At 37.7% G+C, this 22,257-nt stretch overlaps 1 protein-coding gene across 5 annotated transcripts in view; it reads left to right on the forward strand.

Annotated features, from left to right (window-relative positions):
* Nucleotides 1–19,315, forward strand: part of pald1b (phosphatase domain containing paladin 1b) — a 28,103-nt gene extending 8,788 nt beyond the window's left edge. For 3 of the 5 annotated variants that reach the window (XM_055169488.2, XM_055169487.2, XM_055169486.2), the window contains exons 12-20: nt 12,029–12,163; nt 12,780–12,896; nt 13,010–13,189; nt 14,159–14,356; nt 14,439–14,579; nt 14,668–14,739; nt 16,539–16,679; nt 16,992–17,147; nt 18,315–19,312. In XM_055169488.2, coding sequence (XP_055025463.2) covers nt 12,029–12,163; nt 12,780–12,896; nt 13,010–13,189; nt 14,159–14,356; nt 14,439–14,579; nt 14,668–14,739; nt 16,539–16,679; nt 16,992–17,147; nt 18,315–18,464 — 1,290 coding nt within the window. In that variant the 3' untranslated portion in view covers nt 18,465–19,312. Of the gene's footprint in view, nt 1–12,028; nt 12,164–12,779; nt 12,897–13,009; nt 13,190–14,158; nt 14,357–14,438; nt 14,580–14,667; nt 14,740–16,538; nt 16,680–16,991; nt 17,148–18,314 lie in introns of all 5 variants that reach the window. The other 2 variants (XM_055169489.2, XM_055169490.2) reach the window with 2 other exon arrangements.
* The last annotated feature ends 2,942 nt before the right edge of the window (nt 19,316–22,257 follow it).

Consider the following 22,257-nt stretch of genomic DNA (forward strand, 5'->3'; position numbering starts at 1 on the left):
TTGCATAAAACCAACACTGAATAAATGTATTTGGTTAATGTTATTATGGTTTGTACGTGTTTTAAAGTAACTTAAAATGTGTTAAATGAGACAGAAACAGCCGATTGACCAGAAAGAAGCGCAACATTCACGCTGATATGTCACCATGGAAACTCAAACATTATAACGATCCTGAATTCTGCCATTAAATATTAAATCTCTTTATGAATAGGAACAGGGTGCGATTTGTGAAAAAAACAGAGGGGGGGATGTTTTCATAGGCGTCGATTTTGGCGATGGTGGGTACCCATCATATTTCGTCATGAGTCATTTTGTACCCACCACTAGTTTTAACTTTTTTGACTGTTTTCAGTGGTTATGAAGAGCAATATGAGAGAGAAATTTAGTAATCATTGTCCGACCTAACAAAAATCCATTATAATATTATTATTATTATGTTTTATATATTTCTAATTAAAATATTTCTAATATTCAGAAATGCGCTCTCCGCTCACGACCTCTGATCGAAACAAACCCGAACTTCACTGTCTGCTGAACTTGTGCAGAAACATAAAAATATAACCAGCTTTTCAAAATGGTTTTAAAATTAAACATTTATACTATTTTAGCACAAATGATGAGCTTATTGACATAATGCGTCTCTGTCCACAGCACATTTTAAAACATTTCAATTCATAAAAATAAATCATGAGAACATGAACTCATCACTGCATTTGCAGGAATTGTAAAATCTTTTTTCTTATTAACTCATGAAGCAGCCTAACGCAATATTTTTACTCTAATAGCTTATCTTTCCCCACACATATGAACTGTGATCATGCACAACGAAAAACACGCAATAATTAAATCTTGAATGGCAAAACTATATGGCACAACGTAGTGTCAACTTAAACATAAATATGAACAATGTATTGATTGCAAAGTTAAACCATTACGGTAGAAACTGTTTTAATGCTGCTTTTAAATAACATTAACTTTACACCGCGATGCTGAGCTACAGTGAAATGATAGAGAAATCAGATGCATTATGTGTTAGTCACTAGCCTCATTTGCGCAAACTGGACGCGCCCGCGCCTCGCTAAACGCCTCATCGGCATGTATCATGTGTAACTTCGGCCATTCTCAGTGGTGTGACTGGGACACCAACTCTGCTTGTCATCATAAACAGATAATCAGATTGTTATGTTTATTCCCGCTTTATTAATATGCGGCTGAATATGCTGCATTTCATCGTTTCGACACACAGCTCCATAACCATCTCCAAGTGTTGATAGGCTATTACTCGTGAGGTGTACCCAATCTGATAGCGCCGTGGGCGGGACAATGAGCAAGTCTGCAGAGTGGTGAATACAGAGATGCTGCGCGGCAGCTGTATCATCAGAGCCAGCCAAAGTAGCGCATTTTAAAACAAAATTGACTTTAATCAAACCACGGATCCGTGATAAGTTTTGTGATCCGTCTCGCCATTAGTGTAGTAGCACTGATCACTTTGAGGGGGGGATAAATTTATCCCCACCGGGGATAAAAATAATAAAGCAGAGGCAGGGATACATTGACCAGAAAGGGGGAAATCCCACGCATCCCCCCTGGCAAATCGCACCCTGAATAGGAACATATATGCCTGAATAACTTAAATACAGTCAGCAGTGTTAAAATGCTTTTGAATATCGATTTATTAAGATACTTTTAAGCGTAGCTTCCATTGCTCCACAAATACGAATGTATGCGTCTCTCACCTGCGCTCCATGACCTAACGTCCTTTATTTTTGACAGCTGTCAGTGAGAGGAGATGATAGTGGGCGGGGTTTTTTGTGATGTTGACCTGTAAATGCAGATACGATGGCTGGATTGCGTTTACATTACACTGAGATCCGATCACAATGCGTCCTCGACTACCTCTGCATCAGGACACACAGATCGGATAACATTCCGATCACAGACGCGTTTACACTTGTCTTTTCAATGTGTATGTGGACAACATCCGGATACAGGTCGCATGTTAATGCCAAGTGTAAACGCAGCCTATTTAATATCACTGCGCCCTTAGCAACACCCTTAGCAACACATAAACATATAATGAGACAAAGTCTGAGAACAGTTTGTTGTTTTTATTTGAGCTTTCATGTTATTGTTCGCAGTCAGGGACTATTTTTTCTAGCGGAAGGAATGCTTTTATTGATTTAACTTCATGAAAGTTGCACTAATATTTTTTTTACTTTAATATTATGTGGTAACCGTTTTATAAAAGCAATAAGGTACTCGAGGCAAGTGCTGTATCGTGAATAAGTAACGGCTGAAGGGGTTGCAGGCACTCCGCTTCGCGTCGTGCCTAACAACGCCCTTCAGCCGTTACTTATTCACGATACAGCACAGCCTCTCGTACCTTATTGCTTACATATGCGGTCGGTTAATATATATAGCGTCTATTTAAAAATGTGCTCGGACACTTTCGGACGGAGAAGAGCTCCAGGGGCCGGTTGCACCAGCTGTGCGTAAGTTACAACGTAGCTTAGTTACGACGTAAATGGGCACTAAGTTACAACTTACGCACTACTAAATGTTTTTGCGTTGCACCATTAAACTTAGTTTAAACGTAACAATACGTTGGAACTAAATATTTACGGAAGCCCCTGTCCATGAATAACGTTTGGAATAAGATGTCATCCAAATTATATAACATCGATGAGCTCGTATTAATTATCAAGAGCCGCAAATTCGTCAACGAGTTTTCAAAAACTGTTTAATTTTCTGTGTATCCATCAATTAAAATAAGATTTAAAATTTCTTCCTGTTTATTTTCTCTTCCATGTGTGGGATATATATTTTCAATTAAAAGTGTAATGTTTTGAGTTTGATAACATATGCTTTAACGTCTTTAACTTTCATTTTAGGCGAGACAAGAATGAGTTTGAAATTACGTACTGTACAGACTATTACCTGTTTGCCCATTAGAAGGCTTGTGATTGGGTTAAGGAAAATAAACGTCATTCTATGCGACAACGCATTACTTTATGGAGAGCTTACGACCTACTAGCTACGTTCTGCCTTAAGAACAAGTGGTGCAACCGAATTAAGTAAAGAGTTAGTTATAAACTAGCTAGTAGTTACTAAGCCTCTAGTTTGGACTTTATGTCCCAGTTTAAGTAAGAACTTACGAACGACTGGTGCAACCCTACCCAGATGAGCTCCAGAAAATCACAGACACTTAAGCGCTCACACCCCGCCCAGCGCAGCCTCGCCTCGGCAAGCCCATCAGAAATCGACTGATGGCTCTGATATCTCTGTGGCGTTTAAACATGCGATTTAATTCATTTTAATTTCTTATACTTAATAATAAAAGGTTTACCGGTATGTTTTAAATCATATTTTAGGTTTGCACTTAAATGATATCGCTGTTGAATGATATTTCATATCTTTCACATTTGTTATAACTGGGCTGCGTACTGCCTGCGAATTTGAACTTCAGAGCTGAAGGTGCGAGTGGAGAAATAGTCCCAATATCGTAACAATCTTAAAACTTCTAAATATACCCGTGTGTGTACCCGTGTGCGTGCGCGTGTGCATGTATGTATGTATGCGCGTGCGTCTGTGTATTTTGAATTTAAAATGTTTTAACTCGGAAGGATCTGGATCACAGGTCATTTCATCTGAGATCAATCCGCACGCAACAGCTGGAATCACTTACTGATTCACACAAGGAAGGACACAACAAGTCAGCCGTTTCCTCAAGTTCACGTCAGGTAAGTGTTTGTAATTAAATGTTAATTTTAGAATATATTAATTGGCAAAGACGCAAATACTCGACGTTTTTGTAATTATATTTTTGTAAAGATATATTAGAAGTGTGTTATGTTATGTGACCGAAGTAAAGTGGAGCTATTTTAGTTAAGATAAAAAGCCTGGATATAGGGTTGGTTTACCGGACAGAGTTTAGAACTTGGTCTTTATTATTATTGGGACATTTTTACAAACAAACCTTATATAATACAATACTGGCGTGCATTTTGAGACAAAACAATAGCACTCATATGTTAAGAGATGTCAGTAAGTTATTTTAGTCAGTGAAAAGCCCTGTCCGAGAAAACCGCCCAATAGTGTTTAATTATGTGTGATGTCTGAGGGAAGTTTGGCCTAATATTAACGTTATTTAGGGAATAAAGTCTTTCACCGTCAAACTTTATTATATGTAACGGGTGTGTTTTGGGAACTACAAATCCCATCAGCCTTAGTGCTATAAAAGGAAGTGGTATGATTCGTTCTTTCACTTCCTCCTTTGGTCCTTCCGCTAATCCATGAAAGGTAGCTACGACAAAGCTAAGAAAACACAGCGCGATGTATTGCGTAATGGCAATAGACCAGCAGGAGTAAAGATCGTTTGTCTGCAGTTGTATATCAAACACTAGTGATATTAGTGTCAAACATATGAGGCATCGTTTGGCAGTATTAAGGACTTGCTGGTTGCCTGAATATCACTAAAACAAGATAAAGGATGGTAGAGGGATGCACGGTTACCGTTTATTTGATATTTAATTTTCCTTTTAAAGTGTTGTTTCTTTAGGTTGACCATATAAGAACTAAGGTCACAATCAGAGAACAAACCGAATGATTTCTAGTTTAAAGTGTTTATGTACTTCATTTGCAGTACCCACTGTTGCTAATATTGGTTTTTGTTTCCTTTTGTAGATTTTCATTTTGACCCATCGGTGGCTGCGGGGTTGCCTTCACTGGTGGATGATGGTGTGGTGGTTTGGTCACTCTTATGTCTTTTTCTTTAGGTCTGCAGTGTGATTTGCTGTGAGTGGATTGCAGTGCGAGCACATTTGTCTAACACATTATCTTCACACGAATAGGTAACCTGTGGCCATCTGGGGGTCGCTCTGTTTTATTTTGTTTTATTTCTTTTGATTTCTTTGTGGGTATCTGCATTGGAGATTTGCGTTACATCCTATTGTCTCTATTTGTTTGAATAAAAATGTTGTTGAGTTAAAACTTCACCACTGCCTTGTGCCTGGTCATTTACCACCTTTTATGGGGTACCTGTAGGTTACAATTGGCGTAGTCGGCAAACATCTCTGTTGGCGAAGGTGGTTGTGAAGTTTTGTTAGTTTTTTTTAAATAATAAACGGTAATCGTGCATGAGGTTGATCATCAGACTCTGCATCATTGGACTTCACTTCGTGGGACCTCTATCACTTTTTTTTTTCCCTGAACTTTGTCAAATTTGTCAACAGAGATGGAACAAGAACTATTAGACTTGCGGGAGCAGATACGGCAGCTGCAGGCTCAAAATGAGCAGCTGACGAGAGAGAATCCCCCCTCCAGTAGCAATGCTTCTAACCAACGGCCCCCTTCTATGACAAATGCTAATTCTTCATCTCCAGTGTCTTTGAGTAGGGTATTTTATGTTCCACGAGAAAGGAAATGCCCACGGTTTTATGGGAATATGGACTCCACATTAAGCGTTGAGGACTGGACTGAAGAGGCCAAGGTGTGTATTGAGGGCAGGGGTTGGTCTGATAAAGAGAAGGTTGTGTTTTTGCTTGATCATCTGGGGGGGGAAGCTAGAATGGAGATAAAACTCCGTCCACAAGCTACTAGGGAAACTCCAGAATCTGTTTTTGATATTTTAAGAGACTTGTATGGGGGGAAACAGACATTTGTACAACTACAACAGAGGTTTTTTGAACGAAAACAGAAAGAGGGTGAATCATTGACTGAATTTTCCCATGCTTTAATGTCTTTAATGGACTTGATTCTTTGTGGTAATCCAGAAAGTGTTCCGAACTCTGATAGGGTTCTTCGTGATCAGTTTATGGAACATGTTCGAGATGTGATGCTGAAACGTGAATTAAAACGATTAGTACGGGAGAAGCCATCTTCTACTCTACTGGAGGTTCGAAGTGAAGCTCTTAGGTGGGTGGAAGAGGGAAACGGGGAAATAGCTGCTTCACGTGTTCAGCCATGGTGCAATTTGACTCAAGGCCGAGTAGTTGAGCATGAGCCTAAAGTTAAATTTCATGAGTCTACAGAGTTAAAAGAGGTTAAAGAGATGTTGAAGCAGCAACAGATACAAATAACTGAACTCACCCAACGTTTTGATAGTTTAATGTCTCAAAAGAATGAGTTCTCTGTTACCTCAACTAGACAAAATAGTTCACGACGATGTCTTCGTTGTAATAAGGTTGGGCATATAGCTAGACATTGTCGACAACCTTGGCCTATAGAGTCGAACCCTAGAACACCCCAAGTAAATGTAAATGAAACTTCAGTGGAGGAGCATGATAGTGTGGCATCCCCTACAGTTCTGAGTCAAACTGTTAATAATAGTGAAGTTTCACAGTCACCCGTCTGCCCTACTATTTTACAACGTCTTGTGGGCAAATGTCCCATTGTAACTGTGCTTATGGGTGGGGTTGAGATTTCTTGTTTATTAGATACAGGGTCAATGGTTACTACTGTAACAGAGTCATTTTTTGAGAAGCATTTTCAACAATTGGGAGTAGATGTACTGAAAAAATGTAGTTGGCTCCAATTAAAAGCAGCTAATGGTCTTGAAATACCATATGTGGGATACTTGGAAGTGGACGTGACCGTATTGGGGCAAACTCTTCCTAGACAAGGTATTTTGGTTGTGAAAGATCCTGTTGATGCTGGGTTTCATCAGCGGAAAGAGCTGACCCCAGGTCTTTTAGGTATGAATGTGATTGGTCAATGTTATAATGATCTATTTGAAAAACATGGCACAGCACTATTCTCAGTCCCACAGGTCAGGCAGGCAGAGATAGGCTGGAAAGATGCCTTGTCTCAGTGTCAGCGAGCAGATGATGCCCCTTTTCCTGGATTTATTGGTTACGTGAGAGTGCAGTCCCTCCATCCGGTTCAGATTCCAGCTGGGACCACGAGGTTAGTACCTGCATTGTGCCCTAAGAGTATAAAAAGTTGTACCACCTTTGTTTTAGAACCTTTAGGTCCCAGTGATGGGGGGTTGCCTCCTGGGGTGTTAATATCACCGGCCTTAGTTCAATGTACACAAGGTATAGTTCAGATACCAGTGGTCAATGTTGGTACAGAAGCTTTATATTTGCCACCAAGAATAAGATTGGGTAGTTTGGCTAGTGCAGAGGTAGTTATTAAATCAGAACAGGACATTGTGTTCAAAGCAGATTTACAATCTGACCCTAATACAGTGATTGTACAATGTCAAGCCATTACCATAACTTCAAGCATTGATGTTCAAGGGCTAAAATTGCAGGGGCTGTCAGGGACTGAGGAGGAGGCAGTTGGGAGATTATTAACAAGATATTCTGATGTTTTTTCTAAGCATGATGGTGATTTGGGGTGTACAAATTTAATTGATCATCAAATCCCACTAGTGGATGATACACCAGTACGTCAGCGATATCGTAGAATTCCTCCCAGCCAGTTTGAGGCCGCAAAGGCACACATTAGGCAGTTGTTGGACAGTCAAGTCATTAGGGAGAGTTGTAGCCCATATGCATCACCCATTGTGTTGGTGAAGAAGAAGGATGGCTCACTGAGGATGTGTGTTGATTATCGCCAGCTCAATTCTAGGACTCGCAAGGATGCCTACCCCTTACCAAGGATAGAGGAGTCGCTTGATGCCTTGACTGGAGCAAAGTGGTTTTCGACATTAGATCTGGCAAGTGGATATAACCAGGTGCCAGTAGCTGAAACTGATCGTTTTAAGACTGCCTTTTGCACCCCATTTGGCCTTTTTGAATTTAATAGGATGCCCTTTGGATTATGTAATGCCCCAAGTACTTTTCAAAGGCTAATGGAGAGAATTTTTGGCGACCAGAGTTTTCAGTCTTTATTGCTGTACTTGGATGATGTGATTGTTTTTTCAGCAACTGTCGAGCAACATCTTCAGCGACTTGAGTTGGTGCTAGAACGACTGCGACAACAGAATTTAAAGATAAAGCTGAGTAAGTGCCATTTCTTTCAGCCAGAGGTCCGTTATTTGGGGCATGTGGTCTCGTCTACGGGCGTCAGTACAGATCCGGAAAAGACATCTGCGGTAGCTAAGTGGGTTCGCCCGAAAAATCTCCAAGAACTTCGATCCTTTCTCGGCTTTGCAAGCTATTATCGGCGGTTTGTGAAGAATTTTTCTTGTATTGCTGGACCCTTGAATACGTTGGTGGCAGAAGTGATCAGGGGAAAGAAAACCAAGCGGCCAAAGATTGATCTAGGGACTAAATGGACTGAGTCATGTGAAAATGCATTTCAAACTCTTAAAGCAGCTTTAATCAATGCCCCAGTGCTAGCTTATGCTGATTTTAGTAAGTCCTTTATCCTGGATATTGATGCAAGTCACCAAGGTCTAGGAGCAGTTCTATCGCAGGAAGAGGGAGGCAAGTACAGGCCAGTTGCATTTGCCAGCCGAGGTTTGCGACCCTCAGAACGTAACATGCAGAATTACAGCTCCATGAAACTGGAATTTTTGGCTCTAAAGTGGGCTGTTACTGAAAAATTCAGAGAGTATCTACTTGGTCAGAAATGCCTGGTGTATACAGACAATAACCCACTCAGTCATCTGCGCAGCGCAAAATTGGGGGCGTTGGAACAACGATGGGCTAACCAGCTTGCGGATTTTGATTTGGAAATTAAGTATAAGCCTGGACAATCCAATGTGAATGCTGATGCTCTGTCTAGAAAAACTGCTGCACCTGTAGCCGAACTGGCAATGACTACTGTAATACCAAGAGAGTTATATCAATGTGCTCAGAACTGTCAACATGTTGCAAGTGAAACCATTTCTGTTTTCCCCGAACAACCGAGAGAAGATCTTAGCAAGCTACAAGAATCTGATGCAGTTATTGGACGATTTCTTGTTTATTGGGATCGGCAAAGACCACCAGATGCACAGGAAAGGGCGTCAGAGCCATCGGAAGTACTTGAATTAGTACGGCAGTGGGGAAAGCTGATTAAGATAGAGGCAGTGTTATATCGCCGTTTTTTCCCACAAGATGAACATCGAGAAATCCGTCAAGTTGTATTGCCAGCCGCCCTCAGAGAAAGGGTCCTTACAAGTTTGCATGATGATCACGGCCATCAAGGGATTGAAAGAACAACAAGCTTAGTGAGAACTCGATGTTATTGGCCTGGTATGTTCAAGTTCATTGAGGAATGGTGTAAGAGATGCCAACGTTGCACCTTAGCGAAAGTGGTACGACCAAAAGTACGTAGTTTTATGGGGCACTTGACGGCGGAGAGGCCATTGGATATACTGGCTATTGATTTCACCTTGCTGGAACCTGCATCAAATGGACTTGAAAATGTACTGGTCATGACGGACGTGTTTTCAAAATTCACGCAAGCCATTCCGACAAGGGATCAAACAGCATCAACAGTGGCACGGGTCTTGGTAGAACGTTGGTTCTACTTATTTGGAGTACCACGACAAATCCACTCAGATCAGGGGCGGTGCTTTGAAAGTAGACTGATTCAAGAGTTATGTAGGCTGTATGGCATTTCAAAAACTCGTACAACACCTTATAGACCACAAGGAAATGGGCAATGTGAACGCTTTAATAGAACAATGCATGATTTGCTGCGTACTCTGCCCCCGGAAGAAAAATGCCATTGGCCAGACCATCTTGCCCAGGTAGTATACGCTTATAATACCACGGAGCATCAAGTTACTGGACACAGTCCTTATGTACTTATGTTTGGACAGGAACCACATCTACCCCTTGACATTATATTAGGATTGGATAGTCAGACCCAGAGTGAAGTGGATTGGGTAGTGGACCACAAAGATAATCTGGAACGGATGTTTAATAAGGCTCGAGCCCGCCTAAAGTCTGCCGCAGAGCATCGTGCCCGATTGAATGATTCTAAGGTGTCCCATGAAAAATTACAAGAAGGCCAGGTGGTGTATCAGAGAGCTCATAACATAAAAGGCAGGAATAAGATCCAGGATGCCTGGGATGCTACTCCCTATAAAGTGGTCCGATGCCCAGATGAACACGGAGCAGTCTACTCCATTGTTCCGTTGGAAGGAGGTGGTAATCTTCGACATATTCACCGTTGTGAATTGCGACCAGCTTATATTTCATTGGATGATCCTGGACTCTTGAATTTAGGGGACCGTCATGAAATCTTTGGAGACAGAGATGAGGAGAATGTCATTGTGGCCCTAGCACCTGAGGATGTCATTACTCAAGATAAAGGTAATATGCCTCAACCTCTGTTAGATGATGCCTATCAAGATGTTTCTAAAGACCATCAGCCCCCACAACAACTGGAAGTGGTAGTAAGACGAACCAAGAGGCCGACAGCTGGGTCTCACTCAAATCCACATCGTCTCCCTCGGCCAGTATGTGCTAATGAAGTCCAGCTAAGTGATCAGCTTGCTCTTCCTATGATAAGACTGTCTAACAATGGGCCTAATGTAATGTTCCGTCCTTGGTTGTAGTGTTCTAAAGTAATCGACGGGACGTCGATTTAAATCTAGGGGGTGGATTGTAACGGGTGTGTTTTGGGAACTACAAATCCCATCAGCCTTAGTGCTATAAAAGGAAGTGGTATGATTCGTTCTTTCACTTCCTCCTTTGGTCCTACCGCTAATCCATGAAAGGTAGCTACGACAAAGCTAAGAAAACACAGCGCGATGTATTGCGTAATGGCAATAGACCAGCAGGAGTAAAGATCGTTTGTCTGCAGTTGTATATCAAACACTAGTGATATTAGTGTCAAACATATGAGGCATCGTTTGGCAGTATTAAGGACTTGCTGGTTGCCTGAATATCACTAAAACAAGATAAAGGATGGTAGAGGGATGCACGGTTACCGTTTATTTGATATTTAATTTTCCTTTTAAAGTGTTGTTTCTTTAGGTTGACCATATAAGAACTAAGGTCACAATCAGAGAACAAACCGAATGATTTCTAGTTTAAAGTGTTTATGTACTTCATTTGCAGTACCCACTGTTGCTAATATTGGTTTTTGTTTTCTTTTGTAGATTTTCATTTTGACCCATCGGTGGCTGCGGGGTTGCCTTCACTGGTGGATGATGGTGTGGTGGTTTGGTCACTCTTATGTCTTTTTCTTTAGGTCTGCAGTGTGATTTGCTGTGAGTGGATTGCAGTGCGAGCACATTTGTCTAACACATTATCTTCACACGAATAGGTAACCTGTGGCCATCTGGGGGTCGCTCTGTTTTATATTGTTTTATTTCTTTTGATTTCTTTGTGGGTATCTGCATTGGAGATTTGCGTTACATCCTATTGTCTCTATTTGTTTGAATAAAAATGTTGTTGAGTTAAAACTTCACCACTGCCTTGTGCCTGGTCATTTACCACCTTTTATGGGGTACCTGTAGGTTACACATATTAAACATGTTATTTATGTATGTGTGTGTTTATATTCCTCTGTTTATCAAACCAGAGCGGTGATGATGTGAGAGGCAGACCCGAGACATAGCGAGACAGTCTCCGCTTGGACTGGCTGAGTAAAGTCTCCTAAATGGCCCTGGAGATGTTCTGACTGACTTTGGAGGCCTTTTGGACTGTTTTATGCCCTCTATTTAAAGAAGACTTAATTATGTATGTTCAGTCTGTATGATAAGTGAATAAGTGAATAAAAAGCTTTTGTTTTTATGTGACTGAAGTTAATTATTTTGTTTACAACACCAGCATAAAGTATTTGATAAATAATTTAAAAATGTTATTAAAAAAAATCCCAAATAATAAATATTAATTGAAGTAACACATAAAGCATTGAGTAAATACTTAAATTTGAATTGACAGAGTATTTGCTGTAAGTTTTTAAAGATTCAACTGATTAAAACATTTTAGTTGAATGAACTATAAAGCTAATTGAGCCAACATACTTTTTTATATTTGAGTCAAATTTGGGCCAACTAAAAAACATCAATCCAGGTAACACTTTGGAGACAGAAATTGAGTGAACGTAAAATTTCTGTGGAACTAGTTACTAAAAAATAATTCATTGAGCCAACAATTTATTTTTTACAGTGTTGATTGTCTTCTCTCCATCATATTAGTATCCACAGGCATTTCCCCAGAGCTTCAGTCATTGGATGCATATGAATGCTTGGATCTACAGATTGCTGACCTCCGTAAATAACACGGAGTTCTCTGCACCAGCCGACCTTATAACTGATGGGATCAGAGTTCTGGTGAGGGATTTAGTGCAAAGACATAGAGGATAAATAATTTCTAAGTTAGAATAACAGAGGTTAAATAAGTTTAGACCACATTGTTAAAAGTTTTACAGACAATTGCTGTTTTTGAACAGAGCTGATATTCCAGGGGAAAATAAGTATTTGACACATCAGCATTTTTATCAGTAAGGAGATTTCTAAGTGGGCTATTGACACAAAATTTCCACCAGATGTAGCCATCAAACCAAATATTAAATTCATACAAAGAAATCAGAACATTTAAGTATACAAGTTGAGTCATAAAAAGGTTAATTATTTATTTATTATGACTCAACTTGTATACTTAAATGTTCTGATTTCTTTGTATGAATTCAATATTTGGCTTGATGGCTACATCTGGTGGAAATTTTGTGTCAATAGCCCACTTAGAACTCCCCTTACTGATAAAAATGCTAATGTGTCAAATACTTATTTTCCCCGCTGTATATAAAATTTAAATAGTAACACCATAGGTTGAATTATAAAACTTATCAAAGGCTAACTTTGTAAGTTTGCAGATTCTTCTAAACTATAGGTTTACACACTACATGTACACATATAGGCATGAACATAACTTCAATTTCTTTTGAAGGTATCCAGCGAATTTTTAGTAACAGATCTGCTCAGTACAGCCAAGGACATGAAAGTGGCAAATTTCAGACGTGTTTCAAAAATGGCTCTGTATGGAATGGGCCAGCCAAGCTCAGAGGTAAACACATTTTGAGGCATTTATTAGCTGGAAATGTGCAGCGCAATCTTCTAAATCCTGGCTGTCTGCGATGTCTGATAGGAACTAATCAAATCTTGTTCGTGTCTATTCAGGCTCTGTCTTCTGTGCTGTCCTACCTGACAGACCAAAAACGAAGACATTCTGGAATTCTCTGGATAAATTTACAAGAGGAGCTTGTGTTGGAGGAAAATGGACAAACGTTCACGCCGAGAGAACCTGGCTATTTGGAGCAGACCATTCCAGTGTGGGTTCAACACCCAGGGCAGCTTCAGGTGTACCAGACGAGAAAATTTGGGGATCTATTGCATCATATCCAAACATAATGGCGTTCACTTATCTATTCAGGACTAGATATGAATTTATTATTTAACAAATCTAACACGGTATTAGTTCTGTTTCATTCAGCAAACGTAAGCAGTGCATATTTTTTCTGCCCACACACAGCACTTTCTATTCAGTAAGTCTGACTGAATACAGATGATTTAAGCAGTTTACAGCTAGCCTTCGGGCTCTGAGTTTTGTTCAGTGTAGATTAATTTAATGTGCATTCACATGTAAATGAGGTTTGTAATAATTCTTAATCACGCAGTTTAAACGTTTAACAATTTATGGCCGTTATTAAAAAAATACTTATTAGTACTTAATACTTAATATTAATTATTAATATATTGCAACCTAGAAATATGTAAAAATTGGTTATGCAACCAATGCTGCTGCTTTGCTCACATATACATATTTTATTTACCATAAAATGTGCATTTTTAAACCATATTTTATTTAAGTATTAGAGGGACACAAGGTTACCTTGTCGCAATATTAAAATTAGGGCTGCATAACAACTAATCGCAGCTGATCGTTTGCAGAATAAAAGTTTTTTTTACATCATATATGTTTGTGTATTGTGTATAATAATTGTGTATAATTGTGTATAATAATTATTATATAATAATAATAAATATACACACATGCATGTAAAATTTTAAGAAAAAAATATTTGTATATATTAAGTATTCATATTTATGTATAATATAAATTATATATAAATATAAAAATGTAAATACACATGTAAATATTTCTTAAATATATACATGCATGTGTGTGTATATAAATTTACATAATTATTATACACAGCACACACACATATATGATGTAAACAGGGGCTTTTGTTCTGCAAATGATTAGCTGTGATTAGTTTTTATGCAGCCCTAATTAAAATAGTTAAACCAGGCTCTTTGAAACAGGAACTAGAGCTGGCACTGAAAAACAACATCCTACAGTCTGAGAAGTGGCTGGAGGTCATTACAGAGCAGGACAAACAAATGAGGATGCTGAAGACTTGTCACACCATAGAGGAGCTCTTTACTGATCAGAAGAAAATCCATCCTGGTCTCACCTACCAGCGGATTCCTCTATCTGAATATTGTGCACCTAAAGAAGAGGCAAGTTACTGTAAAGGGTTACACCAGCATGTGGCAGAGCTAAAGCATCTTTCTTATTTCGAATGACGTCACTCTTTCGCAGGTTTTTGACCGATTGTTGGAAGCCATGAAAAGCAGTCTGGCTGAGGATCCCTCCTGTGCTTTCGTCTTCAACTGCCTTGATGGGAAAGACCGAACTACTGCAGCCATGGTTATTGCCACACTCACCCTGTGGCACATTAATGTGAGCCATTTTCAGCTTTTGGCCATTAAAGGAGAAGGGCCAGAACAATACTGAGCTCATAAACCATGACATGACTTTGTTTCTTTAGGGCTTTCCAGAGTGCAGAGACGACGAGATTGTAAGTGTTCCAGATGCCAAGTACACCAAGGGAGAGTTTGAGGTACAGTTCATGGCAATACATGAATCTAATTATTGTAAAAAAAAAAAAAAAACTTTAACAGCTTAATTATGCAAGTCAATTCAACCTACTTTTTTAAGTTAAAGTTTAAAAAGTTAGTTTAGTTAAAGTAACATTAAATATATGAAGAGTTTGGTTCCAAAACGCAATAAACGGCATTTAAAAAAAAAGTAAATTCTTAATTTTACGCGAAATCTAATATCCGCCGTGTTATTCTGTCATCTTTTCTCCCTTTTTTCCAAACCATGACAAACGCCACTCCACCTTCTCTGCAGAATGCAATAAATCCGCTCAACCAATCACAGCGCACCATTCCACGCATTGTAAACAATAAGAGCGGAGCTTTGAATATACACGGAATCCTAGTTTTCCTCATCTACTTTGTATTTCGTGATCAACAAACAAACAAAAACAAAATAATACTTTTGATGGCATTGATAAACCTTTGGTGGTTTTCTGTGGTGGGACAAAACATAAACCATAAAAATGTAATAATTTACATGAGAGGCACTCGGGCGAAGGAATAATGACAGCTGTTGCTTGTTCTCACACGACAGCATCAAGCTTCTTTCATGCTAACACATTGACCCCAGGGGATCTTGTGAAAAACTTTCCATTATCTTACTCGAAGTCAACGAAAATCGAGCAGGACAAAAACGTTTTACAGATGATCTCTGTCAAAAAAGTTCAGCGACGACGTCCCAAGGATGACAGCAGGAATTACAGTGTTCTTAATATGACAAAGTATTGATTATTGTGTTTTGATTAATGCCATTAATGTTTATTTTTTAGTCAGTGTATACCACTAGTCAACTAAATGAATATAACATGGCAAAGATGAATGCACATTTATATATTGATTCAATAAATTTATAGAATTAATAAAATAAGTTTTAAAAATTTTTTTGGATTTACTGCATTTTGTGAAAAAAATTTATCCGTTTTTATAATAAATCTTTAAAAAACTAATTATGGATTTGAATTTTTAAAGTTATTATAGCCTAAAGATGCTATGTGAAAGTTTGTATCACAAAATAGTGGTTTTCATCTTGTCACTTTCTTGGTATAGAAAACACATTTTTACCGAAATTAGTCGAAATGGGTTTACTGCGTTGTGGAACCAAACTTTTCATATGATCTCTTTTTTTACAGTGTAATAAAGTAGAACATTTTTATTTCTGGCATCACAGTATTTTATAATGGACAATAGGTATTTTTAAAGGAATGTTTAGTTTTCTAAAGAAAATTAAGAGCTCAGATACATAATCTGCCAAACGCCACTCCTATCAAAAATTATATTAACAAAATACTTTTGGCTTGTATTATACGTTTATCAAATACTTTTGCTTCAAATCCGTTTTATCCCGGCCTCAGGCTATTTAGAAATACCAGTTTGTTGACAGAATTCATTAAAAGTCTGATTAAAAATGCTCATTTTCAAGAAAACATTCAGACGCCCTTAGAGCGGTTTGCATCTGAGTTCTTCGTGTGTTAGACTATGAGCTGCAACTTTTGCTAAGGGATTTCTGTGTGTTTTAATAGCTTAAGGTACTTAAATTGGAGTTGTCACTATGGACTCATTTTGCACGTACATTTGCAACTAATTCATTCCTCCCCCATAAATGCAAAAATTGTTTCAGTACTGAAGAGATTTTGGAGAAAATAACAATTTTCATTATATATATATATAATGAAAATCACACACACAAAATACAAAGTTTAAACAATTGACCCAAGCCATGTTTATCTACAATACTGTTTATGTGCATACATGTGTTCAGGTGGTGATGCACGTCGTGAGGCTCTTACCTGATGGTCATCGTGTAAAGAGAGAAGTGGACACTGCTCTGGATATTGTCAGCGAGACAATGACCCCTATGCATTACCATTTACGGGAAATCATCATATCCACTTACAGACAGGTAGACAGAAAATCACGCTTCTGAAGTGGAGTCCTTGATATAGAGCACTTCTTTGATAAAAAACAACAAAAAATACTGCTGATCAAAGGCTTAGGGAGCCTAGCCCCCCAATATAAGCATGAGATGAATACTTCTTGACCTAAGTACTAGTTTGAATCTTGGAAAATATATTTTTTAAGTAAAATAAAATGTCATCTGTCACTATCTACACCAAGCGTAATAAGACTGTGTAAAATCAGACTGTGTAGCTAAATGTAAGGACAGGGATAACAAGAGAAATAACAATGTTTACTGGTTTTTCAATTCTCTCAGATTAGGACGGCTAAATCCGAGGCTGATGCTCAGTGCTTGCGGTTAAAAAGCCTGCAGTACCTTGAGCGCTACATTTATCTCATCTTGTTCAACTGCTACCTCCATCTGGAGAAGAAAGACTCCTGGAGGAGATCCTTTAGCCAATGGATGCACGAGGTAGTGCCCTCACAATATTGATCACACTTTAAAAAAAGGTACAAAAGTTGTCACTGGGGCAGTTTCATTTCAAAAAAAGCATACTTTTGTACTTAAAAGGTACATACTGGTAGCTCAAAGGTACATGAGGTACATAAATGGTACATATTAGGACCTTCTTAAAAGGTACTGTCCCAGTGACAACTTTTGTGACGAAGTGGCAAAGCAAGCAAACAACAAAGTCAAGAGGGAACACACAGAACACTTATCTAATTTTTCCCCTTCTTTCATTCCAGTACAATACATTAATATTTTAAAAATCTAAAAAAAAATCATAAGATGTAATAGATATTTCACAAATCTGTCTGTTGTGAGTTTGTGAAACTGGTAAGCGATAAAAACGTTTTTTTATCATGAGTAATGGACAATACCAGCTATTGCCACATGCCTTTTTGTCAGAGCAACTTTGGACCTAGATGCAGCCAGCATGCGCCATGCGGGCAATTTGAGCCGACCTCATAGCTACATTGTTGCCGTTGGTTTGTTGTGTCCCTACTCTTAGACAGTGCTACAACTAAACATAAGTCACACAAAACATAAATGGCAAAGAGTTCTCTGTCAAAAGAGTTTATGTTTGAAAACATGTTCAGTCTCATTCGGGCATTTTGTAAATCCAGCCATGTTGTTTAGTTTTAGTCTAATGACATGGAATACAATGGGAAAACTCAAATGTGTCATAAAGTCTTCTAGCTTTAAGAAAAAAAAACATTAAATCCAAAACAACTTATTAAACATTGTGTAAACAGAGAGCATCTGGGGGTGGCTTGCGGGAACAATGGTTATAGAGTGTGAATGAAATGTAATTTTCCTATTCAACATTTTTAGCAGTTCAATAGCTCAACCATTGCACCCTCTGCTCCAGGTGTTTCTCTCTGCCCACCACATGCCTCTATCCTCAGATATACAAAGACAAAAACCCAACTAGATTCAGGTGGCAAAGTTCTTTTTGGTTTTTCTGAAACCTCAATGTTGCTGGAACTTCTGTTGAGTCCATTAAAACATCTTTTGTGCACATCAAACCATTTATAAACTTTATATATAAAGGGATGAAAGTAAACCCCTTTTTTAGCATATTTAGAAATCTTCCACTAAACATCTATTATGAGTTATTTTCTTTCAATGTCGCAGGTGGCAGATAGAGCTGGCATCTATTCCATCCTCGACCATCTGGGCTTTTCTGAGTTTGAGAACCCTGAAGACTCTCTGATGGCCAGACTGCGTTTCCGCTGGCTCCCACACAGCATCCAGTCAATTCCCATGAGAGGGAAACTTATTTAGAAAGACACAACCGGCCAAGCTCACTACATGCTAAATTTTATAATAATCGTTTTCAGAACTCATTAAACTTTTTAAAAGTTGTTTTAATTTCTTTTTTACTCTTTTTTTGAGCCTACATATTGATTTAATGGCTGTTGGTTTTAGTCAGCATAATCTATTACACCTGGACACATGAATAAGTCTCTAAAATAAATGTAATGTGAGTTTAATGCAAGTATGAGTTTACAGAAGAAGTTTGCTGTTCAAACATGTGGATCAGGTAATGAACTGGCATGATGTAAATGTCTTTAAACATACAAACAGTTAAAATACAGAGAATTACTGCATGTGAAATTTATATTAAAGAACACCTATTTCATTGCTAAAAATAATGTTATTTTGTGTATTTGGTATGTGTACACGTTTATGGTTTATGGTTAAAAAACATTATTTTCCACATACCATACATAGCTCCAGATTTCACTCTCTTCCTGAAACGCATGGATTTGAAAAGCTCTGTCCCTGATTGGCCAGTTAATCTGTATTTTGTGATTGGCTTGAATATCTCTGACATCAGCCAGAAATGTGACGCTCCTTACCATGTTTGAAAGATTCGGTTGCTAACAGGAGTTAACTTACAGGCTGTAAGTCGAAGCGGGAGAAATTATGATAATGTCGGTCTTGTCCCAGGAAGTAAACTGTTGCCTACAATCCATGTGTTTGTTGTAGTCCAAGAAAAGAAATTTACGTTGGAGGCGATAACTTTGGGGTTTGTACTTTTTGCATAACACGTACTAATACACACACACCAAAGTAATTTTAAAAACGTGAATCGGACAATAGGTGCCCTTTAAAGAAAAAGATTCTGTGGATTGGGTAATAAATTGGCATGATATACACTGTAAAAAAAAAAGAATACGCTGGCTTTACTTGAAAATATAGGGGCATCCACTTTTTTAATAAGTTTTACTTGAACTTTTAAGCAATTGTATAAATTGCTTAAAATTCCATGTAATACTTAATTTTAAAAAATGGATGCAAAACCGATGCATTATATTTTTAAGTAAATCCAGTCTTTATTATTTTCAGTGTAAATGTCTTTCAACATACCCGGGTCATACTGTATTCAATGTGTGTTGATATGTTTGTGGGTGCATTATATGAAAACAGTTCAGATACTGCAAATTATTGAAAGTCAAACATAAATAGCTATAGCATATATGCAATTTTTATAACAAGTTTGTTGTACAACAGAGCTAATGTAAAGAAATTAGTACAATTCAGATTAGAAATACACTGGATGCAAAACAAGATAATCTTTGTTGTCCAAAGCTAAAGTGACCTTCAGTGTGTTTTGATATGATTTATACATAATGACCTGGACTGATGAACTACATCTTGTATAAAATGCGAAAGAGAATAGATCAGATAGGAATTACTCTTTTCTGCACTGAGTAGAGTCATTTATGCTTTGGAGAACTGTACCTACTCATCTCATCATTTGCAACATTGCAACAGTGTTTCTTTGATGTTTAAAAAAGCTCATATCATTTTAGCACATCCCACTGAGGGTGATGGTTTTCAGCCAAACCTAAAGTCAAAAATCAAACCTCAACTTCAATTTTTGTAATTACTGTAATGCTCTGCTGGGCATTTGTCCTGCATCCTGAATAAATTGGCATAAAATTTGTGCAAAACGCAGCTGAGGTCTTACCAGGTCATAGAAGTTTGCTCATATAATCAAGATTTTAGCACTGATTAACAATTAAATTCTGTATCCATTACAAAATATCGCTATTATTAACCCCTAAAGGGTTTAGCTACGTATTTAACATGCTACAACCCATCAGACTTTTTATAGTTCATAGGATAGCAAAATCAAAAGACACATCTTTTCAGCCTAACTAGCTAGGTTATAACAACACATAATTGCACCCTGTAACTTTGCAATAACTATCCTCTACCTAAAATATCTATGAACAGCAGCTATGCTAATTTTCTTTATTGGCTTTTCTGTTTCACCTCAAGATGCTTATCCTAAGGTAACTACACTGTAAAAAAATCATCTCAACATGAGTTTTTGTTTTACTTTAACTTAACAAATTAAGTTAAATCATTTTATCTTGTTTTTAAGTTATGTCCACTATATACTAGTCAAAAACTTAAAATAGTATGTTCAGTTGACTTGCATAACCAATTTGATTAAACTTGCGAGCAGCACTGCAGCATTTTTATTTACAGTATAGCGATATCGCCAGCTACAGTCTAGATCCTGTCTCCATCAAATGACCCAAGACATATGGAAAGATGACACCAGCCCTTGCAAGGACTTCAGATGACACCAGCTATAAACTGATCTATGATTTTTAATTTGTACTTTTGTTACTGCTTTGCAAATGCTATATAACCTATATAAATAAATGTGAATTGAATTGAAGTTATTTTTAACATTTCCAAGGTTACTTTTTCAATATTGTTTATTTTTTACTTCTGCTGGTATTCTATAAATTGTACTGCACAAACAATATCCTACAGTCTTAGCTACATCTTACATCATCCATATGCATTTTTAGATTTGGTTGTCAGCCAGTATAAGTTGATGTGGAATTAATTTCCTGAAAAATTCTATGGAGGCGTTAAACTATATCACAACTCTTCCAAAACTACACTTTTAATGAGTCGGGTGGCATATTGTGGCTATATATGTTTATATATCATGTTTCATATACATTTAACCTTTATTGACAGGTTTGTCATAATTGGCACCAAGAACATGGTTGGTGTTAGACATGTTATGTTTGTTGGAGTTCTTCCTATTACTTCATGACAGTAGCCTAGTACAAGCATCAGTGCTGTATATTTCACATTTTCTATCCTGTTTATTTGCAGGCTACATATAATTGCATGGTGCAGTTTTCATAGTCCTCCTAGAATAAATCCACTCAGGCATATTTATGTTTGAAAGCTTGAGCATTGCCATTGTACTATTCAAAAGTCAATTTAAGACCCCTTACGCAAATGCATGGCTTGTGTCTACTTCTATTACAAATAAACAATCCAGTAAAATAGAATATGGAAGAAATAGACCATATTCACTTCTACTCAATATACACTGCATATAATAGGCCAAAAAATATTGTTGCATATTCAATCTGTCCATTAGGGCAGGCTAAGATAAGAGACTTTATTATGTATCTCCGATTCCAGAATATTCCAGGAATTATGACGGCAAAAGGAAACTAGTGAAGACTTTCACTTTGGTACATTGTCTGAGAATATTACTTTGAGCTGCAGTTCTTTATGAAGATTGAAGCTAATGGGAAAATTTGTGTCATGAATCATTTCTTTTTTGTGTGTATTCACCCATCTCTAATCTACTAATTAAACAGCTATTTCTTTTATACGGTTTAATTTTATCATGCTGATTATACATAATGACAGAGACTGTAGATCTTCATCCATGTTAAACAATGAAAAGCTCTTCTGAATCACAGCCCACATGGACATTTTGATCTCAAAGGTTCATCAGAACACAATAGCATCATTAATTCATGTACAAATGCACTGTTATACAGCAAATGAAATTAATCTGAGCATTGCCTCATTTCTAAACACTCTAGATTGTGATTTCATGATTTGTTTCATGATTTCACTTTTTGTAGCTCTATTGAGGATTAACCATCTTGCAGCTACAAGCAATATAATGCTTCCCATTATCCTTAGAGAACAGAGCACTCCCTTAAGTTTCTAGTGTTTTCCCATAAGTGCCAGTTTGTTGATATAAAATAGAAAAGTTGCTTGAGGTATAGTTGCT

The sequence above is a fragment of the Misgurnus anguillicaudatus genome, chromosome 11 (assembly GCF_027580225.2).
Source record: "Misgurnus anguillicaudatus chromosome 11, ASM2758022v2, whole genome shotgun sequence".
Classification (NCBI taxonomy): domain Eukaryota; kingdom Metazoa; phylum Chordata; class Actinopteri; order Cypriniformes; family Cobitidae; genus Misgurnus; species Misgurnus anguillicaudatus.